Raw genomic sequence first — 17,423 nt, 5'->3', positions numbered from 1 at the left:
TGATTTGGGTGATTGAGAATAGCATTCTGAGTAGGAGTTTTTAGACCTAAGAGGGAGGAACTGACAGGAGACTGAAGAAAATTCTTTATGAAGAATTGTATAACATTTGCTTTCTACCAGAAATTGTGGGTGTGATTAAATCACAGGATAGAATGGGAAGATTATGTAGCGTGCATGGAAGAAGGGACAAACGCAAACAGAATTTTGATTAAAACGTTAAATGTACAGACTACTTGGGGGTCCAAGCAGGGATAATATTGAAATGGACTTTTGAGAAAATAGGATTTGAGGATGTTGGGCTGGAGTCATCTTGCTGAGAATGGGGTCTAGTGGTGGGCTGCTGTGAACATGGCAATGAAGCTTTGGGTTCCATAAAATGTGGGGAATTTCTTGAGTGTATGAGAGACTACAGCTTCTGAAGAGGGACTCTATTCTGTGGAGTATGTAAACTCGGCATTGTATTTTATCAAAATTAAATTCCTTTGATGATTTTTAATGTAGATCCATCCGCCTTCCTTTGTGAGACTAGTGTTCATCAAAACTTGTTCACCGGTTTTGGGGCATACTTACTGATATATGACATTTCCATAATGTGCACAATTCTAATTGAAGTCTGCATATTCATCCAGTTTCTAATTTCTTTTTCTCCTCCAGGATGAAATCGGGCTAAAGGAATGGGCATTGTCCCTCCGTTCTGCTCATAAGTGTTCACTGGAGCTGCTAGGAAGTATGGCAAAGAAAGCAGGCAAGATATATGGTACAGAACGGGATGCAAATAATAGGAATCCCTTCATAGCAGCCAGGAACACCAATGGCAATTAGAACAGCCAAAATATCTTGTGTTACTGTTATGGCAGCATCAGTAACTATTCCAATCCAGTATCGCCTTGCCATGCTCCTACATGGTGCTTACTTCATGAGGTGACTTTGGAATCCATATGCTCTTTCCCTCACCCCATTGTGCCAACCTCAAGAAGAGGTGAAGATAATCTCAGGCTATAAGTATGTAAGCTCTGAGCATCACTGCTAAATCCTCCTGTCTTTGTTGCTGTCTGCATGTCCCATTTGCCCTACCATTGAAATTTCATGTGGTATGACCTGTTTAGTATGTGGAGTTTCATCATCTCACGTGCACCATCATCATCGTATTTAGACGGCAACTAGGAAATGAAGGTTTTTAACTTTCATTCTTGTGGATCCTCCTCCCGTACGTGATTTCAGTTTGTAGAACACGTTAGAGTATCGTGATGAGAAAACAAGTCTAGGACATGTTACAGTGGACATTATATTCTCCAGTAGGACGTCTGTGAGGCTGCACATGCATATGTTTGTGTGAATGGTTGTATTGGATGTTGCTCTGTTGAAGTATGAAAGAATTTTGTATGACTGTGTTCTGCGATTTATTGTACATAATGCAGTAAAATTGATGTTTAGAAATATTATTTGTGCAGAACAATTGCAGTATGCTTCTTGTTAATGTCCTTATGCTGGGTGAGAAAGCTAATCCTGTTCCAGGTTCCTGGTATTTATTATTGGTCCAATTCATTGTTTTCTGTTATGTTCTGTGGTGAGAAGTGCATTGTTTTAATTTATTTAGGTATATTTACCAAGTTTGCAACATAAAGTCTGAAGGAAACAAATGCTGTGTTGGTGGAAGATTAGGATAGAAATTAATTCCTTTTATTAAGGAGTACCTTGTTTCTGACCCCTCCCTTCCTTGTGCCCCTTACATCTGGTGGAGATAGTAACAAGTAAAAAAACCTAGAGTGAGTGTGAACCTATTATTTTGTTCTGTCTCTTTGTGCATTTGTAAGTGTGGAATAAGAAATCAAACAGAATGCTCCACCTTGCTTGCTAGCGTGTTAGCAAGCTTGTCTTTATCATTGTCAGAATGAATGTACAGTTGCTCAACTGTTTGTTTACAGTTGTCCTGAGGTCTGTGGAGAATCCCAAATTCTCATTACCATCTCTGTCCCCTTTTAGCTGATATGTGTGACGCCACACAACCTCGTTGTTACTGTGGCGGTACTATTTATTGCTCATTGAGGAGAGTTCTACATTTTTTAACTTGCATTTCATCACATGGTCTTGATACTGTGGCCTACTGCTCTCTGATGTTAGTCTGTGACAGTCATTTGAAATGTAACTGCCAGATAGGTTGTATACATTAATTGCCCCATGGAATGATGAGATTTTGTGTATTTTGGTGTTTTAACTCATTCGCATCCATCCCCACTTGAGGTAGGCTGCCCTAGAAAACTGCCAACTTCTGACACGGCAGCTTTACACTGCAGTTCGTGTGTATCGTCATAACTTTGTCTTCATAGGACATACAGTAGCTTCCAAGCATAATGAAGTGTAAATGTGAATCTATAATTCTGTCATTGTTCAGAACAAATACACATTGTTCTTCTGGAAACATTTCTTGTCCTAATAATTTTTCAGTGCATGGTACAGCTTGAAATGATCAAGGCAAACTGTTATATCACACATCCCAGTTCCATGCTTATTCTCTTCTTCTCCAGGCATTTACAGTTTTCCTCCTTTCACTGTAACTGATGCATTCTTCACTGGAAAATAGTGGCCATTTAGCTTCTCTTCTCCTCTTCACTGCTCGTCTTCGCCTCAGTATCTTAGCCCCACGGAGTGCATTGTTAGAACTGACATCCATTTCATTTTCTTGCACTTACGTAAGATGCAACGAGCAACCGCTGCTTCTTTTACCCTGTTTCCTTCAGAAAGTGTTTGCAATTCAGGGCAGCTGTTACGCAAATGCCTCATGCTCTGCGGTGTGATCTGCAGAAAATATCAGGCGAACTGTAACGGTTGTCTGCATATGGCTATTGTCCTTTAGTCAGAGGTCACTATGCTTAATCTAGTCAGTAACAGCTTCCGTACTGTCAAATGTGTTTTCTACTTTGCATTTGTCACATAAACTTTGAAGGAATGACTATAACAACTTTTGAATCAAAATGTATGTGTTAAAATTTACTCCAGGTCTCCTACATTTCATTAGCAGTGCGCCAGTGATTGTGTCCTGCATGAAGAGTGCATCCTTATCAACAGTGGACCTTCCTTTCTGTAAAATGGATCAGCCTGGTCCAAAGTTTATTGTTGACTAAGTGTAGAATGTACTTATTGCCATAACTCCCTTTCTAGTCATAGTAATGAGTTATGGTTTTCTGATACTAATTATGTATGTGGCCCTAAATTTTCGATAATGGGATTCTAGATCAGAATACACTTTAAGTTCATCAAAGTTTAAATCAACAAAATGTCTATTATCTTTGTCGTTATATGCTGTAGGAAGTCACAGGAAGGAACAGAAAGTCCCTGCCAAGACCTTTATTTGCAATGAAACTGTATTGTATGTCACTAGTACCACTACATCAATGAAATTCTGGATGGATGGTGTTCTGTTCTCGCATACACTCAGCATCACCACCACTGTCAGTGACATTCACGTTGTCATCTGTATTGTAGTCGGCACCCATTGCTTCATGTTTGCTGTTGCCAGCGGTACTGTTAGAATTATGCACGCAATAGTTCTCTGTGAATTGCCGCGTCTTGCTTCGTCATTGCAGTTGCAAAACGTAGTATATACATATTTCTGTTTCTTTCATGTAGCCATGCCAAACAATAGTTTATGTGCCTAAAAGTGCTCAAAATTGTTAGCAATATTCCTTTACTGTGAATTACTGTAAAGTACTTTACTTATCTCTGTGTCGCCTGCAGCCTTAAAATATTACATTGTCACTCACAGATTTCAGAAGCAACCACTTAGTAGCAGTTCTTTGTGTTTTTAAAACTAATACGCTTGCTGGACCATAACCTGGAGAATGAGAGCATGCACACACATTCGTGGATGCGAATGGGTTAAATGAGAGAAAACAGTATCTGTAGATTTGCCTCTCTGGTGCTGGTATTTATTTGTCCCAAACAGAATAACAACTTTTTACTGATAATTTACATCACATTGAACCACAGGCCTAGGAAGAAGTTTCGTTGTGCGTCGTCTGTAAATTTTTGTTTGTGACAGCTGTGTGTATGGAAAGGTAATCTGTCTATTGAAGAATCCTTTTCATAAGTAAAGCAAAACATGTTGTTTGTTGAATATCTACAGCTGAAAAGTAGGTCCATTTATATTGGTTGCTCCCAGTTCTTTGCATTTCATGTTTCAATTTCCTTGACTTCAAGAATACAGACTTCCAACATTAAACATAGTTATGATAAATATTCTGAAGCCTATGAGGGGTATTTTTTTGTTGTCACTGGACATGTGGTTGGGTGTTCTAGCACTTACCTTTTGCAGCATGACATTTTTTAAGTGTTTTATTAAGGCCAAAAGTGCAGTATGTAAAATCTCTTCATTAGAAAGAATGATATGTAAAGTGCAATTTTCATGGCCTATGTTGCTTTGGGTTCCATTTGTATGGAGACCCTAACTGTGGTTGGTTAGAGTTCTGAATGGTGAGTATGTGGCACAGTTGTTACTAGCACAAGCACTCATGCATTTAGTACATAAAATGGTTACTGCAGTTGTCCTCAGTTGTTGGGACAGTTCTGTTCTAATTCAGAGTTGTAAAATGAAAGTTGTCTAAAATAAATGCTACATTAATTAGCGTATTTTTTTAGGCATGGTACACATGAGTGTTGTTACTTGTTAATGAAAAGTAATATTTAATTATGTTAGATAATAGATTTGCATATGAATTCCTTGTTTTCTACATCCTTATTGTACCCTTCCTTGAGGTTCAGTTTTGTGTTTTCTCTTGGTGATTTGTGAAAAAAGCTTTTCTTTGTAGTAGGATTTAAAAAAATTGAACAGGAAAAATATAGGCAGTAACGGATGTTGAGAGTGAACCCAGCTGGGTCTTTGTGTCACATCCAAAGTTGTTTTGTCTTGCGTTGCAGTTTGCTTCTCGTAGCTGAAACTGGACTCGCATGTCATTAATTGTGACATCTGACTTGATGTAAGGAAGATCAGAAATAATGTACTACTTTTATTCATTTCCGCTGTATTTTAATACCACTTCTTCGGAGTATGTGGCGTAATATTTAACAAGAGGAAGAGAAATGTCTTCAGTTATGATACACATTTTCATTTCTGGTTTTAAGATGTGTCATGCAGAATCAGTTTGGAATCAGGATTGATATTTAAGTATTATTTGCAAATGATTCCACTCGAGGAGAAATGCAGAATATAGTTGGATGAATGTTTGTGGTTCCATTTATTTCCTGTGTTTGAAACTCTGGAGTACTGGAGTCAGATGTATTTGTAAATCTGACATAACTTTAATGTTTTAATCGAATGGTTTTCAGCTGCAGTAAGTGTGACTGGTTAATTTCTCATTACTGACAGAAAGGAGAATGCTGAGTGGAGATTGCTAGAATAAATTGTGTTCTGTCATGTAAATAAAATGGTTAATCGTGTATAAGGAGACCAGAGGATCCTATCCTTGGCCTTTGAAGTGACTTGATTGCTGATAGAATAATTATGTCGCAGTTGAGAAGAGTGCTAACATCTTGCATCATTACTAATGCAAGTTAAATTAATACAACATTTAGTTATATTGTTCTTGCTGTGCTAGGGGATAGAAGTGTATTACTGTATATTCAGATTCATAAAAACTGAATTTCAAAAATTTCATTTGGGAATTCAGATTTGTTTTTGGGACTTGTACAAAGACAAATTTACAATTCTCAGTTCTGAGAAGCTACGAGGTGGGTCCGAGAAAATAAACTGCCCTCATTCACGAATAAATTGTTTTATTGGCAGAGGTAGATAAATTTATATTTTTTCGTATACTACAAAATTTTTAAGTAAAGTGTGATGTTAAGTACTACTTATTTTTTTGAAATATATGCAGTAAATGACAACAGTGGTGCACTTCTGAAGATGCCTCTACTCATTCTAAAATATCGTGTTCTCTATTTATAGCTTTAATGCCATGCAAAGTGGCATGCCATGTGTGGGATACATGACTAAGTAGTTCAAGTGATCATGGTAGCCAACTGAAATCACTAGATTTTGAGATGAGACTGTGCAGAAGCATTTGCTTATTCTTGCCAGTTTGAAATGTGTCACCATCTTGCAGGAATAACATGGCATGATCAAGTGTCCTGATGCTTCCGCCGCAAATCTGTACCATGTTGCTGTTTATCTTACGAAATGTAAGGTCTGCAGCTTAAATGGCACGCAATACCTTCAGAGGCTTTTCATGCAGATTTGCATTGTCTGAAGTTTTGCTTATTTAAAAAGCCTAAAATATGAAAATGTGTTTCATGACTTATTAGCAGACGAGTAATGATATGTAGGTGATTTTCAGCTTCAGAAAATTTGGTCGTGTTTGTCTGTCTGCTTCACCGAGTTCCTGAATGATGCGTGTCTTGTACAGGTGAGGTGTTCTACCCTGTAAAATCCTGAGCTTGAGCTCACATGCCTAGTGCTGAAGAGTGCTTTGGAACTGATCTTCAAGAAGTCTGAACAACTGGAGTTCTTGCCCAGTTAGTGTTTGCAGGTGTACAGATTCAAGGCTGTTGACCGGGTGTTTTATGTTTTGTGTGCTTCCAACACCATCTTGGTCTCTCCCCATCAGTATTCTGATGTGAGAAGAGAGACTGCAATTGAAATTTTGGTTCATTTGGTTGACTGAATTTGTTTTGACAGGAAAGTCTGTGTAAACTTGATATCTGTCTTGACTGCTGGTTGTGCATTGCCAACCAACTCTTGTTCATCCTCTGCAAAGCTCTTGGAAACCTCAGTATGTACATTTGTTCCTTGAAACTCTCCACGTTTTGAGTTTCAGTACCTCCATAATACTGAAATACAATGGCACTGCAGGCCTATGCTGCTGGTGGAAGTGTGTGATGTGTAAAAGTCTGTGTATTCTGAAATTTCAGTTGTATCAAATAATATCTTACTTCAATTGTTTGGTACATTTAAATTTTTCTGCATTATACTAATGTCTGTTATAAATTTCTATTAGAACATTGTTGTAGTGATTGTCATGCCCATTAGTCTTCTTCTGTTTTATTTCTAGTTCCATCTTTAGGCTTCCACATGATCGTTACCTAAGGATACAGTATATATAGAAATACAAGATTTAATATCATACCATGCTAGTAGAAGTAAATCATTGGATTCATTTTGTTGGCCGAAGTTTTCATGGCAGAAAAAGTGGCTGTTGCTATATGTAAGTAACTGTGTGGCAGTACAGCCTACCATTATACATGATCCTGAGCCAGTACCCATTACCTCCCAATTTTACAATCTCTTCACCTAAGGTACGTCCATGTTATGACCCCGTCTGTGCAGCCCTGAAAGTGGCTGATTATCAGTAAGTTTCCCCACCAAAATACTGTATGAATTATCTGCTCCACCATCTCTCATATGTACTAAAAATATTAGGTATCCTATAGAATCAATGAAGTGCTCGCGTAGTTTGTCATTCGTTGATTCACTTGTAAAGTGAATGTGGAAACTATGCAGGAACACTCGTATGTGCACCACGGATTTCTTAATCATCTAGGTCGTCTTCCCCATTCACTGTTTTAAGTTATGTAAAGCTTGATGATGAAATGCCTCACAAGGTACATCTTTTTATAGGACAAGATACAACTTAAACTGTATGTCTGAATAGTTCAGTGTGTGTAGAGCTTGGGAGCTTTTATGAATTGTAACATTTAGCCAGTGATTACTTTTGAGATCTTTTTGGCAATCATAATTTGGACTATGCTTTGTTTCAGATTATATTATTTACTCCTGTCAGTATCATTTCTCATCATACGATACTTAAATGCCTGTGTCAGCAGCATGATATATAATTAATACAGGAACTTTAAGGAAGTATAGTCCATAAAAATGAGATTTGCGGTAATCTTGTATAAACATTTCTGTAATCATGTTGGTTTATCTGTGTACTTCATTTTCTAGATCAGCCATTCCCAAACTTTTGTGTTGGTGACCCAACATTTCAAGATTCTTCTGCCTGATGTCCTGTAATTTGTCAGTAAGAGGTAAATTAGAATTTTTTTGTAAATATACTTGTTTTATATTTTATTAGTTGTGTGAATAGAGGTACGTTTACAAGCACAAAAATAAACGGAATATAAACATTTTTATTTATTGACTTTCTCAACACAACCCATTAAAAAGTCCTCACAACCCAGGGTTTGGGAACCCCTGGTCTAGATGAATGGTCGGTTCCTTGTGGAACCACTCTGGTTTGTAATGTGTGTAATTGTGAATGTTCTTAATTGCAGCTGTTTTTCAAGATCATGAAGTGCATTGTGTAATGGTAGAACTTGCTGTGTTACATATCAGTTTGATCATGAAGAACAGACTTGTGTAGTTTGTATCAAACATTGCCTGTAGCAAGGTAGCTGCTCTCTTGAGGCTGGATTACTGTATAGAGACAAACTGTAAGACCAAATGCAATCTTTTCTGTTTACCACAAGCTAGAAAGTTTGTAAGTGGCATTAACCCTTGTTTATTAAAGATTTTAGCTCTTCATAGCCTAAACATGACAGTTGATCCAGTAGGAAGCAGTTTTGAATACAACTTCAGTTGTGTTCTCTGTTATTTCGACAGGAAGTGAACAAAATATAATGGAATTGAACTGTAACAGAATTTTGTAGGCACAGAAGGCAACAGCGTTCTAGAAATTCACCTTGTTTATATTGCCACGTAATTCATTTTGAAATTGAGTTATACAGTGAGGCAAATTATATTAGTCTGCTGTCTTCTTTAAACCAATAATATTGTCATCCATTGTGCTGAAAGGGATCCAAAAATTTGACATTTTAATGATTTCTGTGAAGAAATTATTAAATCAGCTTCTTGTCTTGTGTTCTCATTGGCCAATTAAGTGGAATGTCATTAGAAATTAAGCTGTTCCTCATTCACAAAATGGAGATATTGGCAATTTCACTCTCTTATGTACTAAGTTATTGATAAATCAATTGTATTTTGTTCTGAGTTATTGGCTCGTTAACCATTTTGTTCAATGAGTTATTTGCAAATTAACCATCTCGTTTACTCGGTTGGCAAATTTATTATCATATGCTGAGTTACTGACAAGTTTATAATCTCCTATATCAATCATTGGCAACTTAACCATCGTATGTGCTATTTAACCTCCCTGCAATGTTAAATATCGCTGATCTTCACTTTATAAAGAAGTTCATGCAAAAGAAAAGTATTGGAATCGTCCACATTAGCTGCTGTGAAATGGAAGAAGAGTGTACCTTCATTGCTGTGGCACTAATGAGGATTTGTCATGTTGTCCTTGGTATTGTACATGCATTTCTGCATAATGTGTATTGCGAAGGAAAATGTTTTTCACCAGGAAATTTTACATTAGCACTAACAAGGGAGCTGTCGGTCTTGTCATGATGAAAGTTGGCTTATCTGTAGAACATGCCAAGTAATATTTCTGTGCAAAATTTTAATTACAAGTACAGGTAACCCTTGATTTACGACAGGGATGCGTTCATGGTCGAACCGGCGTAAATTGAAACTGTTTTATAATGTAAATCAATGGGTAGTCCATGACATGTGTTCTCAGCACCCAAACATTGACGAGTAATATAATGACATTACATTTAAAGCTCTGAAGTAACGTAAATAAAATAAAGGGAATTTAAAAAATATATTTTATTCACTTACAATCGGCATTTAGTTGGTCCCTGCGATTGACTGCGATCCTTTCATGTGATTGATGTGTACAGTCATCTCTGCTGTTATGCGATAGTTGCATTCATGTAAGACGCCAACCTATAGAAAATCGCGTAGTAAAAATAACCCCGGTAACTCCGCAGAGAATAAATTAGCCCTTTGAAAGTTTAAAGTGCCAAGAATGAAATTGGATAAGAGCAAACTCGCAAATGCAAAAGTTTGCATTTCACAGATAGCTTTTACCGATTCATCAATCTCATTGGAGCAAATTCGCGTTAACGAAACTTACATAATTGCAGAGATGACTGAATTATAATTTTTATTCAAAATTACGCTTTAGTATAAGAATCAGTACAAGAAACATTGTAAAACGTCATAAATAATAGTAATTCCCCCCCCCCACTTTTTGACAATCTGGTTTCAAAATCGGCGTTATTCTGAATTGGCGCAAATCGAGGGTTACCTGTATCTGGAAAAGTGCCCACATTTGAATTTCTTTAGGTAATGCTGTGTGAAGCTGCAGTCTTACAGGTCATGTGTGAGAGCCAGGAATAGATGGGGGGGGGGCCTCATGCAGTCAGTTTTTGCAGCTAAAATTCCGAAGGACGTGTTACTAGATGTGTTGTGTCAATGAGCAAATTGATGAGGTATTGGCATGACAACATTGACAGTTCTTGTAAAAACCGTTTATTTAGGAAAACCCTTGAGATGCAGTAAAGGAAGGCCCTTTGATTGTTACTTTAAATCTATTCAGATAAGTGAGGATAAGGGGCAGTCTGGAAATAGTAGACAGAGGTAGAAGTTAATACTCAGTTGCTGGTATTCAGGGTCCTGTGTTTTATTTACAGAATTATGTCATTGAATTGATTGCTGCCATACTTAAATTTGGTTTTAATTGTGGCTTAACAAGTATTTATGTATGTGTGTGTATGTTTAGAAGCACATCAGCCTCTTTAGCTGTTTGTGCCTATAGTGTGTTATATTAATATTAAGTTGTGTCAGGAAGTAAAAATATCAGATTCTGTTGGTCTTTGGCTCCATGTCAGCCATCCTGTAAACAAGAGAAGCGTGAGGCCGACAGCTTATATGTTACACACAAGCGCACATTTACTTAATGAAACAAGACTATCTTTTATGCATTTCAATAGGTTTTACTTATCTACTTCATTGTCATCAATATCATTAATACATTCACCACATTGGCATTTTGTACAGAAGTTGCTTAGACACATTGCCCATTTTCATAGACAAGTAGCTAAAAGATGCTCATTATGATAGGTGGTGCACACTGCCTTCTGGAACACTTAAAAGCACTAACAAATTGTAATAGATGGTTTCCGATGCACTTAAAATTCCTGCTACAACCTAACAGCTTGGGGCAATGTATTTATGTACGATTGGATTACGTAAGTAAATCTCCAGCTGAAAATGTGAGCAGTCCTGTTTCGTTGAACATTCACTGATTATGGTTAACCTTCATCATTTGGGAATAGGGAATTTGAACCCCTGTAGTATGGGGCTGCTTGCTGAACGCTAACACTGGAGTTGATGGTTTAGCAGTGTATTAGTTCATTGCATAGCTCTCTGAACCATGTGCATGATGCAACACAGTCAGTAAAGGTTAATTAATGCCATGGAATTTTTTTGTAGTGTGTTGATGTGTTTACTTCAGTCTTGGTTGAATTTGTGTGTGGTCTTTCCTGTATTGCAGTAGTAGGAGGTGTCTTTTGCATGTCAGTGGTAAAACAGTTTTACTTTCAGTTCTTACATGTTCACAACAAAAAGTTGATATATTGAATGGCGTCATTTTTTGGTTTATGATATCTATTACAGTAACTGTCATCATTTCCAAAGTTATAGATGATTTACTGTGTTAAGAGGTAGTCCTTGCCAAGGCGCTTGAAGTGATCTGGTGTACCATGTATTTAAAACATTTGATTCAGTTCCAATTAAAATTGTTCATACGTGTGCATCAGGTATATATGCCAGCAGCTTCCGTGAATGATTGTGGTATCCATTTTATTACTAATAGGCATTTAATTTAAATGTTTAGTTTTATTAGTATATGATTTTCATTTAAATTATCCGAAAGCAAAATATATTGTGGTTGTTCCTTTGGTTCCATGAAAACCATACTGACAAGAGTTCCACTTTGTTCTTTTATTAAGCACACTATTGAATGAAACTTTGGTTCGACCACCTTGACTTGGTTTTGTGCAGCTCCTCAATAAATGTAATATTCTTTGTTACTAGCTGAAAATGTAGAATATTTGTTTCCTCATTTTGAACATGGGAGCCCTCATTCACTGAGGTACAGCAGCACTTGCTTGCCTACTTATTAACCTTTTAGTCCCTGTACTGCATGTCTGTCAATCAGTACAGTACAGTATTTAGATTTGCTTAATTGAAGCATAAGTTCTGTGAATTCATTGAAATCTTAAAAAAAATTCTTGTTTAAATATTTTAAATTTCAGCATTGAATATTCCATATTTTGAAGTTCATTATTACAAGTAATGATCAAGTAAATTTTAGTTTTATTTGTTCATGAATGGAAGAACTCAAGAAAGTATCATCCCTTCTTTTTTGTTAAGTATCTCATGAGTCATATGCTGTGTCATAATTGACTAATTAATTGTTTCTTTTTAGTTGTGAGGAGAAGAAAGCATGCCAAATGAGTAGTTTTAATCAGTGATTTAGTACTTACGTATAAGTACATAACAAAACTTCATGTGCATGATTGTAAAATAAAGCAGTTACTTAAGAGGGGAAGGAAAGTGCACATTGCTTAAGACTTAACATTCCACAATTTTCAATAAATATTTCATATCCATGTGGCTGCAGCGCATTGTGCATCATGTAAAGGGCCCATCTGTTATGAGATTTTTTTGTGTTTAGCAGTTAATTGGTCTTTTGTTAATTTATTGCATTACCATATCTGAATTATCAGCTCTACCATGTGCTTTATGTTTCCAAATCTAACCACCCCCACCCCGTCCCCAAATAATTTATGTGGATAAACTTTGAACTTGCACTGGAAGAATGTAAGTTTACCCTGAAACACTAGTAATGTGTGTCACATTTAAGAAACATCGATAATTTTGCTCTGCTGTGTTTAGGTGAAGTTGGTGGGGTCTGCTGAAGATTGAAACTGGTGGAATGTGTGCTGGAATCCATTTTATGTTAGGATTTGAAGTTCTCACAGCAGTGAGTATGAATGTGGCTGTCTTCTGGGTTGTAGTGCCATTTAGTCTGGTAGAAGAGTGATTGCCCTGATGCTGGAGGCAGCAAGGAGCTCTGAAATGTTGCTGAACTTCTACCAGACTACACAGCACTTCAAATCAGAAGATGGACATCTTTTTATAGTGTGATGTGTATTTTGGATAAGGTGAAGTGAAATTTTTTATTCTACTGTCTGAAGCTTTCACAGCAACTGAACTCAATCAAATCTTTTCAGGCAAAAATCCATATCATTTGTGACCATTTGTGGACACCATCTCTGCTTCCATTATCAGGGGAGTGATGTGAAAGTTTACTGCTAATTTTATATACAGGATTGAAGTTTCCTCCCATGCAGCCATTGGCCAGTGGGGAATAGTTGCCAAACCGAACTCAAAATCATTTGTTCGGAGTTTTTGTAACTGAACTATGAATCTGAGTAGTCCAGTTATTGTTGGAAATCAGAGAATTGGGAAATTCTATGAATAAACAGTATGTCCATGGGCTTACAACTTGGCCCAGTAATAGCTAATTTCCGTGTGGAATATTTTGAAGAGAGAGCACCAATAACCTTGTAATTTAGAAGCAGAAATGGAACATCTGAATAAAATATGTTTTAAAGAATAGGTATAACACAATGGAGGTTAAATGCACCCAAACAATATGCACGACTGCAGAGACCAAACCAACGAGCGTGGCCGTAATACCGTATATGCAGACTATTTGTGAAGAACAGCAGCATCCTGTTAATAGGTTGGCAAAGGACAAGTTAGGGTGTAATGTGCGAGTCATTTATCACATCGTGTGGCAAGGTGTATCTAGGACAGACAGATAGATGGTGCACCGTATCAGCCAGGTATAAAGAAAATAAGTGGCACATTTGTTTAAGTCTGCTGTTGGGGAACTTTGCGTAGAACCCCGTTTAAAAATTGACTTTGATGGGTTCACCATTCTTGCCAGGAGTGCAGGGTATGATGACAGATTTGTAAAGGAATCCATCAAAATCAAACTGCATTTGCATTCCAACAGTTTTAGCAGGGGCAACAGATTTATGCTGAGCAGGCATCCCTCTTCAGTGCACTTGAAAACGTTAAGGAACATTTAGATGAACAGGTCTTGGGGGGGCAAACGGAACAAGGACTGAAGAGATACCAGATTAAGTGACAGTGTTTAGCCAGACACCAGAAGGGAGCCATGATGGTAGTGGATGTGAGAATTTCACAGACAACTGATGATTGGCCAATTTTTCCAGACAACACTGATTTGGCTACCCAGACCCTTGGTTCATTTGTGACAACTCTAGCAAACAGTTTTGAATCGGGTTTGGTCGGCATTCCCCATTGGCCAATGTCCGTATGGGAGGAAACTTTAATTATCAGCAGTTAAACTTTACATAATTCTCCTGATTATGGAGGCAGAGAAGGTCTCCAAAATTTTGGGTTTTTGTTAATAATTGACACAGCTTGTTCCTGAGAAAATTTTATTCTGGAACACAGTGTGGTGCTTTCCTCTGTCACTGTTCGATGCTGGCTAATTTCATTTCGGACTTATTGTAGTTTAGTAGCTGACATTCCCAGCATGCATACTAACCCTGTAACACAGAGGACATTACACATACTTTAACATAAAGTAACTCTGTATGGTTTTCATGTGGTTCTCATGTTTTAAACATTGGTCTTTGTCATGAATACATGGTCTGTTTTAGGGAGGTGCTAACTGAGTTTTCAGATCTTATGTACATTAACTGTGTGCTTCAAAGGGTTAGAGCATGCCACAGCACAGCCATCTGTTTTCCTGGGGACAGAACACGTGTACGTATGTTCCGTTTTCCTTGGACAGGCAATACTGGAAGGTACCTTTGAGGAAGCAGGACTTTTTTCTTAGCTTCAGTCTAGCTTCCAGGGAAACAAAATTAAATCATTTATGGTGAAAGTTACATCTAGGACCTTCAGTTACAGCCAGACTGAAATGATTACTAGCTCCTGCATTAGTATGATAATCAGACATTGTTTCCCTTACCTCTCATATATTTGCATTTGTGCAAAGACCGCACTTATGATGTAACTCATGGAAGCTTGAAGATGGTTAATCTTTTGATATTGTTAATATATTAATAGTCATTATATCATCTGGAACAGTAAGTGTAGTGACTGACTACAGACTGGACGACTGGGGTTCGAACCCTGACGGGGGCAGAGGAATTTTTCTCTAGCTCTAGAGCCCACCTAGCCTCCTATCTAGTGGGTACTGTGGTTCTTTCCTGGAGGTAAAGTCTGGCCGGGGCATGATGCTGACCACTCCCCCATCTAGTGCCGAGGTCAAGAATGAGTAGGAGCTATACTGTCTCTCCCCGCCAGGCACCTACATGGTGTATGGCAGGACAGCTTTATATCATCTGGAAACAGTTGTCTTTTTTGTAATCTTGCTCTTATCATCTGCTGGCAGAATATGGTATGTAGTAATGCAATACTAATTTGCTTAATGAAAGATAAAAGTAATGTCCCATGTTTTCACTTTTGTAAGGTATCAGGTTCTTGTACTGAGGCACAGAATTTTGTTCTATACTGTGCTCTGTGAAATTTATCTGAAAGGGAATGCAAACTGGAAACAAATTAAGCTTGATCAGCAATGAAATATTTGTAGCATGCTTTAAGGGGGTGTTGGTAAAATTATAAACAAGAGAAAGATGTGAAAACCAGAGACATAAACTGTTCATAATATGTAATGAATACAAGTAACATGATTTGCTGTCCCATTATTTGGGTCATTCATGTACAAAGTGTCTACTGTGCAGTATTTTTATTTGGCCATAAGAAGGGGTTAAATAGCTACCTGAAATGGAAAATGTTCATACCCTTGGATTTCCATTATAAGCAGGTTCTTAAGAACTGCTACAGCATGTAATTTGTTTTATTTGCTATACAGTACATTGTTATGCAGTGGTGCTCTTTCCATTGTTTTATCCATGAACTCAACTTTTCTTAAAATCAAACATGTCAGACTTGCATGTTATAATTGTGCTTGTTATGAAGTTAACTCCATACAGTACAGTAGTCTGGCATACGCTAAGATACACTCCTCATATCAAAATAGTATAAGGGTCAGGAGATGTTACATTACAACACAAACCAGATGATTATTTGAGACTGGAAATCAACTGGAAGCACATAGCCAACAATCCTATCAGAAAACTTGTCACTGAATTTCTTATTCCGTTTACATTACAGACTGGTGATCTTGGAATAACCAGTATCTATGATATGTGATGTGGGTAGTTTCAGGGGTCACAGGAAGGACATATTAATTCGGCCATTGCTAAATGCTGTAGCTAATTAAAAATTTACTGTTTCTTACATGCCACAGTTTGTTAATATTCTCGTTGGTCCCTTTGTTAGCAGTGGAATTATCTGATGTGAGTCATTTTATCATAATGCTGGAGTTAAGTATTAAATTATATATTTAGAAACTGGAAAGTTTAAAAGTGTTCATATAGTGCTATGTTTTATATGCATATTAGATGCTAGTAATTTAATTCGTATTATAATTTAAGCTGTGAGTTAAAGAAGTAACAGCGAGTTTTTGTATGTTTATGGTGAAACATAAACTGTGGGTAATAGAGGTGTACAACATGAACCCTGATGGGTTTTATATGAATATTACATGAAACTAGTTGTTCAGAAATCCTAAGTAGTAGTACATTAATTTGAAGTAAAATTGCTTCCATTACAATGTTGGTATGATTCTTCAAACAAATGGTTGTCATGTAGTTACATTTGTTCCACAGTATTTCATAATTCAGCTTGTCATGTAAGAATTTCAACTTAAGTGTTTAGTAAAAACAGCTTGTGTAAAGTGTTGATGGAAAGTTAAAACATTTAGTTGAAATTCTAATAAGACAACAGAAGTGTGTGCGATTAACAGTATCAAGTGAGAAATCTTGAAAGAAACTTTGTAATTGGCACTGCAGTTCCTAGCTATAACATTGTAATTTTTTAGTATCATGAAGCTCTAAACTATATTTAAAATTACTGGTTTATAATTTACTTAAATTTAATTATATTCCTTCATAGGAGTCTGTTTTAAGAACATTGTAATTGAATCCCGCAAGTTGAAAGGAAATTGTAGTATTCTGAACTGAAGATTGCTTCAGTTATATAGCATTTTGAAACTGCATAATAAGAAATATGTAAAACAGAAGTGGCTTTGTCTTTTTATACAGTATTGGTTATAGTAATGTATATAGTGGCATTATTGTGTATTTATTATTGTACTTTACATAAGTAACCAATATTTATATCATTGAAGTGGTCAGTGGGAAAGCTGTGTGCTTGCTGTGTATTATGTTCACCAAATGCAGAAAAAAAATTAAAATTTGTTATTAATTTTTGCTGCAGGTTGAGCTTACAGAAGTGAAAGAATAAAGATGACTGGATATGTTTGACACTGTATTTCCTGTTTGTAGATGTACATAAGAAAAGTATGAATGAAATGCACATGTGAGGTTTTTTAGATTTATCTTTGTTCATT

General features: G+C 36.8%; 1 protein-coding gene across 2 annotated transcripts in view; it reads left to right on the top strand.

Moving 5' to 3' along the window:
- Positions 1–17,337, top strand: part of Gprk1 (G protein-coupled receptor kinase 1) — a 60,028-nt gene extending 42,691 nt beyond the window's left edge. For both annotated transcript variants that reach the window (XM_022086579.2, XM_022086582.2), the window contains one exon: positions 655–17,337. In XM_022086579.2, the coding sequence (XP_021942271.1) occupies positions 655–822 (168 nt within the window). In that variant the 3' untranslated portion in view covers positions 823–17,337. The remainder of the gene's footprint in view (positions 1–654) is intronic.
- The last annotated feature ends 86 nt before the right edge of the window (positions 17,338–17,423 follow it).

The sequence above is a fragment of the Zootermopsis nevadensis genome, unplaced genomic scaffold, assembly GCF_977971745.1.
Source record: "Zootermopsis nevadensis isolate Lab colony 2312 unplaced genomic scaffold, Znev_1.0 Znev_ptg000019l, whole genome shotgun sequence".
Classification (NCBI taxonomy): Eukaryota; Metazoa; Arthropoda; class Insecta; order Blattodea; family Termopsidae; genus Zootermopsis; species Zootermopsis nevadensis.
Note: the sequence above shows the minus strand (reverse complement) of the source record. Positions and strands in the feature narration are given on the sequence as shown.